Source organism: Hirundo rustica, chromosome 2 (genome assembly GCF_015227805.2).
Source record: "Hirundo rustica isolate bHirRus1 chromosome 2, bHirRus1.pri.v3, whole genome shotgun sequence".
Classification (NCBI taxonomy): Eukaryota; Metazoa; Chordata; class Aves; order Passeriformes; family Hirundinidae; genus Hirundo; species Hirundo rustica.
This window is the reverse complement of record NC_053451.1, coordinates 108,977,937-108,991,104: the sequence shown is the minus strand read 5'-3', so window position 1 is coordinate 108,991,104 and position 13,168 is coordinate 108,977,937. Positions and strand designations below refer to the sequence as shown.

Below are 13,168 nucleotides of genomic sequence, written 5' to 3'. Positions count from 1 at the left end.
ATCCTGAAATATGCTGCAATATTATTGCAGATAAGAATCTGCCTAGAAATAATGATCACCATTAATTTCCTCTAGGAGATATTAAAACAGACAAGTAGATACATTCCTGCTATAAATTTGAGGGATATGAGTGGGAATGTTACCTAAGGTATTTCTACTGGATTTACACGCTCATGCATAATTATCTGAATTTGCTTTGTGGTTTTGCTCCCTATTCCTTTGCACACTTTCTCTCTCTCTCTCTTTCTCTCTCTTTGCATTTATTACTAACTTCAAGCCCTGTCTCTTGCTCACGGACTGTAGCGCTTAAAGGCTGAGCTGAATGACATTCACCCCAAGGTGGACTCTGTGCGTGCCCAGGCCAGAGACTTGATGACAAACCGTGGGGATCACTGCAGGAAAGTAGTAGAGCCTAAACTCTCAGAGCTCAACCAGCGATTTGCAACCATATCACAGAGAATTAAGAGTGTAAAGGTAGGAGGACTTGCTTCCGTAAGGAGATGCGTAAAATAAATTGGTGTTTGTGTAAGGTGCACAATTGTGGCTACATATTGGGTTACAGTACCTCGAAAAAATAAGGTTTTAAAGGAAAACAATGCAGTTCCTAAGGATTTTTTTTTTTTTAATTAAAAATTTGGGGGTTTTGGCATTAAGGTCTTTTTTCACTGTTTAACAATTAGAAGGATTCATTGACTTTATTTGAATGTAACAGCGATTACATCGTTAACTTACAAAAAATGAACATCTGAGAATTAGTAAGCCTCTAACTTCACAAAGTGTGAGTAGCCTTTTTTCATATAGGTTGGGTTTTGAGAGCTAATTTTTCTTCAGGTGTATTTAGTCTTTCCCTATGAGTCTGGGATTTACCAGTGCTTGAGATAGAAATAGAGAGGTAGAGATTATATCAATTTTACTTCAGCTACTCATCTGTACAACCACCTTGACTGTTAAATCTGAATTCAGTGTGGATTAAGTAATTTTTAGCCAATTTGTGCCTTCTGAATTGGCATGAAGAAGGACATAAGCCACCTACTTTCTCCATTTTATTTGCTACCTTTATTCTGAAGAGCTGCTCAACAGATTAAATGAGGCAGCCATGCAGGTTGGTGTATAGGATAATGGGAATGCATGGATTCAGATCTAAACTATTATTGCTGGTCACTGTACTGATGATGGAAATAAATGCACAGAAGATCCATGGCAAAGCAGGAAATAAGCTTTGCAAAAAGCATAAGCAAGGAGACATGGTTTCCATGAGTTGTTGCGGTCTGTGCAGAGCTCAATATCCTGCCTAACCAGCACATCTTTGTGGATATTTGGATTTATAAAGATTTCATTTCTGAAGCAAAATAATGTCTTCTGAATAAAGATAACGATTTTTTTCCTAATGGCCATCAGTATTATTTCAGCCATTCCAGCTTATTACCTACTTCTTTCACATGTAAAAACTGAGGACATCTTTGCAAGAACTGTGTTGTCTGATGGTTCTGCTCTGAACACCTGATATCGGCAGTCTGGATTTCCATCTCAGTTTTACTTTGCACTTCCTTGTTGTTGTAAACTTGCAGAGCTGATGCAGCCTTTGATGGGACCCTGTGAAATTATTGCGTGTCCTAGGGAAAAATGGGGCTGCCTGTAGATGGCTTATTGGGGGTAAAGTGTTTGCACTGTGTGTTGTGGGCTCACTCAAAGAAGGGACAAATTATTCTTATCAAGATGAAGTGTCTTCAGAACACAGCCTGTCCGGTTGTGTCCCCGCTCCGGGTGGGAGCTAACCTCCAGCTAGCTGGGGTCAACACAGACACAAAGTTTCCAGTTCGTTTTGGCTTCTCGGCTTGGCAGCTGGACCCAAAGGTGACAGTCAACAGCAGCAGAAGAGAAAAGGCTGGCTCTCAGCTTAGCAGGTTAAAGGATGTTTATTAGCAGAGATCTCCAAGCTCCGAGGCGAGCGGCTCGGAGCTTCCAGGCTGAGAACCCCGCGGCTGAGAGCTTCTAGGTGGAGAACCCAGCGGCTGAGAGAGTTTGCTCCTCCCTCCCACTCCCTATAAGCGGGGGAGGGTCCCAGGGAGGATACAAAAAAGACCACAAATCAGGGGTTTCAGGGGGTAACAAGGTGTGCCCACCCCCAAGCTTCAGACCACTAAAATCCAGAGCCAAAGGAATTTCCCCCAGGCTACCTATCACATGAAGCCCTCTGCCGGAGATTTCACAATCTGGGAGGGACCCCGGGAGTGATAGGCAAGCTGCCCCAGAGAGGGGGGTTGGGGCAGAGGGGATGTTACATGTCATGTGAGGTATGGGATGATTGACACAAAATACCTTAATATACAGACAACACAAAAGGGATACAGAATTGGGGATACAGTGAAACGAACCATAACATAAACTTCTTACAAAAATCTAATAAAACAGTTCTGCACCACCACAACAGCCTGCAAATGTCTTCTGCCTGCAGCCTTCTCTCTCAGATTTTCTTCCACTTCTGAAGACAAGGTAGGCTGAAACTGGCAGAACCATACTAAGATTTAGCCCAGAAAGATGAGAGGAATTACTACAGCACACAAATTATAATGGTAGATTAGAATTTGGGGGACCTTTTCCAGGACCTTGGAAAATGCACAAGTAGAATACAATTCACAAAGGATACTTACTGTTATAAGTATTGAATCAGATAGAGAGATAAAAACTGGTCTGAAATGTTGACTATTCTACTAACTTGCTATATGCATTTGGATAAAGGACCAAATTACTGAGTACTTTCTTTTGTCTTCTTGTACAATGTAGGTAATTGTATACATTATACTTACCTGTATAATGTAGGTAATTGTACTTTCCTTATGATTTTGGGTTCATGAGCTGGAAAATTATTATTATTATGGGGTGATATGCTTCTTAAGTGTTTTTACTTTTTTCCCCCTATACTTAAGTAAAATTATTCACTCTGCGAAAGTTTAAAACATAAATTCAAGTGGATTGATAGCTCTTATAACCTATTTCAGTAATTACTCATCTGTCTTCAAATTAGCTATATTTTTTCAAATACTGACAATAATCAAGAGAAAAGTGAAGGAAATAAGAAATGATCCATTAAGTCAGTGAATGGTAGTATATAATTGTTACGTCCAGAATTAACAAAATGTTCATAGTGCACTGAAATGAGAATGACTATACTACATTTTCAAGTAGTCTTTGAACATCATTCAATTACTGGAACTCATTTAGTATTTTTCTTTCCACTTTCTTCATTGTTATTGTTTTTAGTCTTTTTCAGAGACTATAAATGTTATATTCCAATTTTATTAGTTGGTTTGTCTTTTAATGAGATTTAAGTACTTTAGAAAATATCCTTCAGAGCATTTGAGAAGAAATTATTGTGTAGTTCTCTATTATTTCTAACTCAGTTGAAGTGCATGATGAGTGTAATTCTGAACCTCTTAATGAAAATTTGTAAGTACAGTATTATTCTCTATAAATATTGTACTTTTTTATATTTCCATTAATGTTTGTAAATGTGCAAAATCCTTGTTGTTAAAATAATCAACTGGATTCAATTAAGGGTTTTTTACCCTGAGTCTTCCAGGTCACCTGTGAACAGATTTCATTTGATATCCAGTCTCTCACTTTTAACAAATTAATTTTTATTGTTGCTGTCTTCATTAAAAATTTTGCATATAATAGTAAGTAATTGTACCAGAGAACTAGTTAGGATATAATGTGCTTATATCTTTAGCAAGTAAGACAGGTGCACATCCAAGAGTTCCTAGGACATCAAAAAGCATTCATCACCTTTAAGTCTGAATTTTCTGCAAGAGCCACTGAGATTTTCTTTCTTCTTCTTGCATTTACAGCTTTGAAAGAAGAAAAAAAATCTGTGGATCATTTGCAATGCACTTAATAAATACACTATAAATTGTACATCAAACTATTCACAGGCACTCGTGTCAGATGGACAAAAGGCGGTGTGTTGTTGTTAATAAGCAGCACTTGTTGGAGAGTTCAAAACCAAGCTCTAAACTAAAGCATGATAATTATACTGTGATTTATTTTGGAGGAATTGAGTCTATTTTTTTGGTTGACTTTTTTTTTTTCCCCCTGAATTTTTGTTGAGGCTTTTTGAAACAAAAGCTGAATTTTTGTCAATTTTTTCCTAATATGTTGCAAAATACTTTTACACTTCTACTATTTTATGTGAGAGAACACTGATTTCAAAACTGAACCAGATTAACATTAATTTTTTCTCAATTATTAATACTAGGGGTTTTTTTCATGTGAATGGACTTGTTGCTGTATGAATAGTTTCTGACAAACCAGATTTAACCAAATAGTGTACACATTTCTTTTTTTAGAAAAATGCTATTTATTTGGACTTGTTCTTACCCACAGATGTGAGAATGTATTTTATTTTTTCCTTTTTAATTTTCACTCACCTTAAAATTCTTTTCTTTACTTACATGGAAATTCTATGTGAATTTGTATCTTTATTTGTATCTTTGGGCACTTTGAGTATGGTGTAGATATTTTTCAACATGATGGAAAGTCTTCCATCTCCTTTCATTTCTGTTTCTAATAAAACTATGAAATGTGTCTTTTAAATAAATAATCTTTGTATTTCTCCCATTTTAGCCCTTCATTCCTTTGAAGGAATTGGAGCAATTTGACTTCGATATACAAAAAATGCTTGAACCACTGGAGGTTGAAATTCAGCAGGGAGTGAATCTGAAAGAGGAGGACTTCAATAAAGATATGGTAATTTGGTTGAAATGGAGGTCTGAGCAAAATAAGCAGGGAGATGAAAAAACCTGAGTGAAAATCAGAAACCCAGAGTTGCGTTAAGATCCTTAGATATGACTTGGCAAAAGTCCCAAAGTAGCACTAACCAAAATTTTTCCTGCTAACTTACTTTTTAGTTTATCAGAAGAGCATTTCTTGTCCCTTACGAGAACACTAAGGAGACCAGGAATGTTATCCATGGGTTCTGTACTACTACCAGGAGTATTACAGAACATGGAATGCATTTTAAAATCTTTGTGGTAGTATGAAGACCAGGAAAAGTCAGAATGATGTATCAAAATGGGCACTGTAGTGAAAGAATACAGTCACTAAAAATAAATGCTCATGAGGAGAAATGCCACTTGCCAATTTGTTCTTAACCAAGCTGCTTATAGCATTTAATGTAAATAGGTTTTGTGGCTGTTGTGAGCTTTATTACTTATGTTTTATCGTTGCAAGTCGTAAAACCATTTATTCATATTTGCTGAGAGGGAGAAAGGAAAAAGGAGTAAATATTGCAGTGCTTTGCTACTTTGTGATTGTGGTGTGTGTTCTCCAGAGTGATTTTTCAGAGGACTGACATTTTTTGGCTGGGCAAAAAAGGAGATTCATCTTTACAACCCTCTCTTCTTGAGTCCTCAGCAAGACCAAATATATATTTGTTTACAACCGATATAAAAATTCAGTATTATTATACTTCTAAGGAATTCTTCAAAGGTGTCTGTTTCATATCAGTGTTGGAAGGGATCTTTACAGGAGTTTTTAAGGCAGGAAGCATAAAATTTAAGGCTCTGTGTGCTGCATACAGAATTTACCATGTGTATGTAGTGGTAAACTCAAAGTGAATCAAGTTTGTTGGGGCAGTTTCTACTACCTGAGTGTATTTGGTTCCCTTTCTTTACATCATATGATTAGAGTGGTTCAAGACACTGCCAGAAGTTGTGACATGGATTCAGCTTCAAAGATTCATAGATTTGTAGGTGGCTTCTGCATAAAAAAATGTTTAGTGAGAGCATTTGCCCTGTCAGAATAGCTGGTTTTCAATGTGGTGGCGCACAGAATGGTCAGCAATTGCACGGTCTGCCAGCACACTGGCAATTTCAATCTCTACTGACAATGATTTAGAATATTTTACATATCTCTATGCTTTTTGCTTGAAAGTAAAATTTATTTCAAGTTTTTGCCTCTAATGTTTTTTATGCTGTTATCCTGGATGCTGCAGGAGATCTAATACCAAAAATCTGTAGATTTGCAGATGTTGTCTTACTTTTATCCCTCTACATATATTGTAGAAAGCAAGTGAAAGTTACTTGAATATCAGTATATAACTGCAAGTAGCTGTTACATGATTACTTTAGCATAGTCTGTATCTACTACTACTTAATTAATAATGAGATTAAAATGCACATTATATTGGTTATTTTTTTTTTTTAATTAGAGTGAAGAGGATGAGAGCACAGTGAAAGAATTGCTGCAAAGGGGCGACAGGCTTCAAAAGGGAGTCACAGATGAGAAAAAACGTGAGGAAATAAAGACAAAACAACAGCTGTTGCGGACTAAACATAATGCCCTCAAGGTATAGGAGCTACAGTTATAAGCATATAATGTTAAACCCATTTTTTTCTTAATTTCAGGGCTTTTTTTTTTGTTGTTAAATGAGTTGTTATCACTATTTAGAGATTAGTAATTTAAAACTATTTGGCTATAGATGTATTTTCTTATACAGTTCTCTTGATGCATTGCAAAAGGCATTTTAAAATCTCCAGCTTGAGAAGTAGTCTTATCCTCAGCATTACAACAGTGTTGTTGCCAGCTGGAGAGCACGGATTTCTTTGATATTTCCTTTTTTACATATTATGTGTGTTTATACTTCTTCAACAGCAGCCAAGACCTTAGTTAAAATCAGGTCCTGCAAACTTATATTCTCAGTTGAATAACATACTTCTGGCCATTAATAAGTTGTTTCCCCTTCAGTAAAATATTACACACTACCTTCTTGTTAGAAGAGTGGCTCCAGCCTCTCTAGAATAGGGTAGGTGGTAGTACCAATAGACATAGCAGCTAAGAGGTTGCACCCCAAAGCTGCATATGAAAATTCTGAGTTGACACAATGTGTGTGATATTGTTCCTGGAAATGCACATGGGACCAGGTAACAGATAAAATTGGAAGTGTCATCTTTCTATGGCAAATAAAGTGATGAAAGATAGAATCTTACTGTTAGACAGTCACCTTGGTTACCTACCTGGAGCTATAGACTGGCTTCTAGAGGAGAATTTTTATCTCATCAGCAAGCAGAATTTTTCTGTCTTTGGATAATTTTGATTGTTATCTTTGACTTGGGGAACATGGCATGTTTGCATTTTATTGTTATTTATTTTTACGCATGTTCTTTCCTTTTCTGTGGATTTAATTCTAATTCTTACAATTTTGCAGATCGGTGTGGGTTCAGGAGAAGGATAGCTAGACTATACTGTTGTTTTGTCCACATTTAAAAGAAGCTTGAAATCTGTTAGGTGTATCTTTGACTGTTCCAAGCTAAATGGAAGCAATTCATAATTTTTATGTTGGAGAAACAAGAACAGTGTTTATTGCACTGTGCTATTGACCACATCCTGCCCGGCTGTTTTTATGGTAGAGTGATAGATTTTCATTTGGGTGACTCAGTTAAGGCATTCACCCTGGTGAAAAAATTTCAATAGTTGAAGGAGATTAATCTGAGTATTTTTATATAAAATATACCAGTATTTTTTAAATTTACTTCCTAATAATAAACTACAGTAATTAAAATATTTTCTGAATTCTGCATGAGTGAAGTTAAGCAGTTAAAGCAAATGTATATTTAATAACATTTCTAAGGGAAAAAACCAAACATTTTATACCTTCCTGCTAAAGAGAAGATTCAGTCCTTTACAAAGCAGAGTTGTGAACACAAGACATTTGCTATGTATGTGGTATTTAATTTAGATAAAGGAAACCTGTCTTTGCAAACATTTCTGCATTGCAGTGATTTTCATTTGAATAGCTACAGAGTTTTCATGCAGGCTAGAAATTCACAGGAGTCCACAGAAGTGCCACTTTTGGCTAGATACTAAGTGGGCTGTGTTTCCATCTGTCCAGTAAGTATTCTGAGCAGAAGTGTTTTATATAAAATACACACATTTATGTAAGAGTCTTCTCTGAATATTGGTGACTGTCTCAGTGGTTTATTCAACATGTGAACAACACTGAAATAGGTAACCTCGTTTTAAGCAAACAAACAAAAAATTGTTAAACTGATGTAAATATATTCACTTACTCATATACTTGCTTTAAATATCAACATTTAATTAGAAAATTAGCAGCCTTGTACACTTTTTTCCGCTTCCGTGTGCACACATGCCAGTTCATATTTTACAAGCCTTTAATTCATATTCTAATAATGTCTGCACTGTGAACAGGACTTGAGAGCTCAAAGAAGAAAAAAGGCTTTAGAGATTTCTCATCAATGGTATCAGTACAAGAGGCAGGCTGATGACCTAATGACATGGCTGGATGACATTGAGAAAAAGTTAGCCAGTCTGCCAGACCACAAAGATGAGCAGAAGCTAAAGGTAATGTTGTTTTGGGTTGGCACTGATAGATCTTTTTGAGTGCTAGATTATCAGCTGAACAGCTAGCGAATGCAACAAACAATCCTATCGTATAGCTACAGAAAATTATAAGTTCAGTTCCTTATTTCTATTTATAGTAAAACAAACCCTAATTTTCTGTGTTCAAAGTGGCATTTCTTTGTTGTACTATATTTTGTATTTGTTTCTTATGCAGAATGATATATAAATAATTTGAAACACACTAAATATAATGTTTTGTCAATAATATAGAAAGTGTGCAATGTATTAAGAAGCATCAAATGTTTTCTAGTAAAAAATTTTAATTGATTTTGTGTATCTTTGTTCCAGATGAACAAATGACTTACCAATACATGGATGACCTCTATCTCATGTTAGCACATTCATTTTCATCAGAACATATTCATATGTCACTGTCAATCTCTATAGATTTATTTACATTCTGTCAAAGGTTTTCCTGGTTTATTTTACATCGTCTTTCTTTGCTTCATTCTCTGTTGAGTTTCCCACGGAGTAAAATAGGAGTTAACTAGTACATCAGAGAGTCTAATAGTATATTTGTGAGCTGTTTGAACACTATTTTTCCTGAATATGCTGACCCTTACTGAGAAAATAATTTCTCCAATTGCCCATCACTGTGTACTAGCAAGAATCTGAACATGGAAACTGTTTGGCCTCTGCTAACAGTTTCAGAGTCTAGCAGCTCTTAGGATCTCTACAGCCCATCTCCAAGAAGGTTCTTCAATTTCAGTTATTTTTTGTTTTGTTTAAATATAAAATGAGATATGAATAACATGAAAATAAGCTGTAAATTTTACTTGTGACAATAAAATGGAAATGGATTTTCTGACGGAAGTATTTTGCTAATTTTAAGTTGATTGATCTAGTTAGCTAACTGTCCTGGGCCCTGTATTGGTTTTGCTCACTAGGAGATTGGTGGAGAATTGGAGAAGAAGAAGGAAGATCTGAATGCGGTGCACAGGCAGGCTGAACGCTTGTCTAAGGATGGGGCTGCAAAAGCAGTGGAGCCAACCCTGATACAGCTCAGCAAGCGCTGGCAAGATTTTGAGAGCAAATTTGCTCAGTTTCGAAGACTCAACTATGCACAAATTGTGAGTTGTTACTGGCAAACCCATATGTTTGCAACTGCTACTACTAACAGCATCCTACTAACAATGAGAGCGTCAGGGTCAGTGTCAACTCTTCAGATATTAATAACAAAAGCCCTATTGTCTGCACCTGGGGGAAGCTTTATATACTCTGATTCAATAGTGATCTGCTTTGGTCTTAAAATTGCCCTTAAGTTAAATCAGTCAATTACAAAAAACTCAGCAATGAAAAAATTGTGTTTATTTCTGTTGCCTCATTATTTTTCCATAACATTTATCAGTTTAAAAACGTTAGTTTGCCATGCATCTATTTTTTTCACTGAACATGTAAAACACAAAAGTTGTCTTTTCCAAACTACCCATCCCATGCCAATTTTAATTGGATTTTTTGTTTGTCCATAACATGTTATACTCACTTTAGGAAGTGATTGGAAAAATTTTTTATGACTCTATATATGCATACCCTCTTCTTCAAATGCTTGAACTCTCAAACAAGTTTTTGTAAGAAATTGTAACTTTAAATTTGACAGGATGAAAACATAATTTTACAAACCATCTTCATGTCTTCTGATTTTGAGTTGTTTAGTTGTATATAAAATACAGTTATTCTAACTGGTTTATACATGCTGCAGTAACTGGGTAAATAAAAGGGAAATAAACTGTCAGTATTCCAAATTTATGAACAAAACATGAGTGTTACACATTTAGAAGTTTACTAGAGGTTGCTTTTGGACTTACATGATTTTTTTCTTGGCATTTCTACTGCTCTGCTCATTGTCTTCTGGGCTTTTGATTTTATATGAAAAAAGATAAGATTTGATTTTAAGGAAGTTGTTGCTTTATGTGCTCTCTGTAATCTTAAAGTGCTAATGGTAAAAGGGTGTTTCACCAAAATATCTTTTTTTCTTTTTTAAAAATGCAGCTAGATTGCAGAGGGAACATACTGAGAGGATAATGAAAATTTAAATATGTGAAGTGTTATTTTTTAAGTGATATATGGTAAACTATGTTTTAAAAAATGAAAAATAATTCCAAAAATCAGCAATATGTATAAACTTTTGATGAATATATTCCTCTATATAATGTACCATATTGTGTATTTTTAACTTTTCTAATACTAAGTTACATAATGTATATGTAAAATTAATACTTTGCATAGTTATGCAGTTAATGGAAGCAATCAGAGAAACATTAATTTTGGTTTGTATGTTATTAAATCTTGTTCCATCTGATTACACTATTCAGATTACTATGGTTTATATTAAACTTGATGGATGTAATCAGTCGCAAATTGTTTATATTGACATGGAGCTAGAGTGAGATTCACTTTGTCTTGTAAATAAGTTGGCCTTTTTTTTAATGAATTTATTTGTTCCTTTGATAATCAAGTAAGAAATCAGATCGTGCATGCAATTTATATAAAAACATTCTGCTGTCACTGTGCTTTTTATGTCACTCACTGCCTACCATGACAGAGGATGAATATATCCATTACAAAATTTTACTAGCAAATCAATAAACTTTATTTTAGCATATTTTCCTTTCAAATCTGTAAGGTAGATGCATCAGCATGTTTTTGAATTGCTCAGATGAGTACACTCACCAGCTTTTTAAATTCATGTACTTATGTTTCTATTCTTAAAATATATAATTATATGCCATATTTATAACCTCAAAAGGTTAAATTTTTAAATATTCTCAAATATTTCTTGCAAGAAGGCTACTTCTTACTCTATCTAGGGAATAAGGTAATTCAATGAAATTTACATGTACACAGGGCAATTACTGTATCCTTCTCATTTCACATGAAAAATATCTTGTCCTGTTGACAATGACTAAGGTGATATTCATGTGAAATATTTCAGAATTTATACAGAAGCTACGGAGATGAAAGAGGCAGAATATTTTCATGACCCAAATCAGAGTGAGAAGTGCAACAGCTTTGTTATTGTTACTGTTTTGACTTTGCTGAATTAGTGAAACAGAGTGAATTTCTCAAGGGTTTTTTTTTCGTTTTCTTAAACAGCTTAAGTGCCTACCTCACAGGGATGTTGTGAGGATGCATTAATTGTTTGTGCAAGACTTCAAAATGCAAAAGAAAAATGAAAATTCAAACTATTCACTTGAACACATGCATATACCATAAAAAATAACTTCCATAGAGATTTTCTATGTTAACCAACAACTGAATAAAGCCATACAATAAAAATACAAAATTGATTTTTTTCTTTAAAGCAAAAGAAATAGAAAACTGCTGCATTTTTTAATTTAGAATTTATGGTGTATTCCGTAAGTTATTTAACAACTGAAAGTTGTTATTATAAATCAGTAAGGGTTTAGTTTCACTGAGTATCTTGCAATTCATTACGCTTCATTGAATAAACATAGAAAGACTGCACTGAAGAAAACCTTTAATTATAGTGGTTAATGACAGATTTGCATTTCTTACCTTCTTGGAACTAATATATTTTTGATTTCAAAGTGTGAAATGAGAATTACCATGCTCCCCTGGATTTTACTTTTCCCCAGTATTTGCTGGGCACAGCTGTTGGAAGGATATAGGAACTATAACCTTAGAAGGATTTATTCTTTCTAGCATGCTAGATCCTTGTTAAACTCTCATTGTCTCACAAATACATAGCAGTAAATGCCCAACAACTAATTGAAAAATAATATATAGGTCTCTTTTTAGAAAAAGGGATTTCCTGTCACCGCTTTTGAGCATAGAGTATGTTATATTTATTTCACCTCAAACATGCATGTTCTGTTCGATAACATTTTTGAGATATGAATCAATTTGGTATAGTGGTCCTCTGTGAAAATTGTCAGCAAATAACATATGACATTCTATAAGGACAAAGGTGGGTTTATTGCATTTACTGATTAAACATGGTACACAAATATATAAATGCAACTGAACACAACCTAAAGTTACATTGAGCAGAAGAAGAAAAAAAAAAAAAAAAAAAGCGAAGTTCTTGTTGTCATACAAGTTTCTTCTATCATGCATTGTTGTCTTTATTCATATGTGGCAGAATAAACAGTGGGCAGAAAATTGGTTGGTAGTAACACCGGGGGTGAAATCTGAATAATTATAAAAAGGAGTGAAATATTTCACTAACATTTTAAAATTACGATTAACCACTAAATCCCACTGAAATCCATAATAGTTTAAGGTACTCTTCAAAAAAACCAAGCCTTTACAGTTTAATTCTAAAACAGTATGAAATATTTGAGTATTAAAAATGCACGTATTTAAAACAAATATAACAGTAAAAAATAACATTAGAGAGGCTAAGGAACAATTATTTCTAAAGCAGCTCTGCAGAATCTGGTAACATTAAGCCCTGGCAGTCACACAGTATTTTCAGAAAAGTTTTCAATTCCCCCTGCTATAGACTAAACATGAATCTTCAGTTATGCTAGTTTTCTGACCACTCTTCCAGGGTGTTAAAAATAGTTATCCATTGCAGAGAAAAGGGTAGATTTGGATCATTTCATTCAAATAAGGATCAACATCAGTTATCAATATGTTGATTAGGTTAACTAAATTATCATAATGTCTGTTTTCTAGAATTTTTTATCCCAATATTTTCATTCCAACAGTCTAGGAGCATGTTTGTGTCATGGCTCAGCTTAGATTTTCCTGGAGCTGACTGAAATTACTCTGGATGTAGGGT

At 34.5% G+C, this 13,168-nt stretch overlaps 1 protein-coding gene across 7 annotated transcripts in view; it reads left to right on the top strand.

The window, feature by feature from the left end:
* Positions 1-13,168, top strand: part of DMD (dystrophin) — a 1,060,860-nt gene that overhangs the window by 446,698 nt on the left and 600,994 nt on the right. For 4 of the 7 annotated variants that reach the window (XM_040088691.2, XM_040088700.2, XM_040088674.2 and 1 more), the window contains 5 exons: positions 304-474; positions 4,624-4,746; positions 6,209-6,346; positions 8,209-8,361; positions 9,309-9,491. In XM_040088691.2, the coding sequence (XP_039944625.2) occupies positions 304-474; positions 4,624-4,746; positions 6,209-6,346; positions 8,209-8,361; positions 9,309-9,491 (768 nt within the window). Of the gene's footprint in view, positions 1-277; positions 475-4,623; positions 4,747-6,208; positions 6,347-8,208; positions 8,362-9,308; positions 9,492-13,168 lie in introns of all 7 variants that reach the window. The other 3 variants (XM_040088709.2, XM_040088718.2, XM_040088727.2) reach the window with 2 other exon arrangements.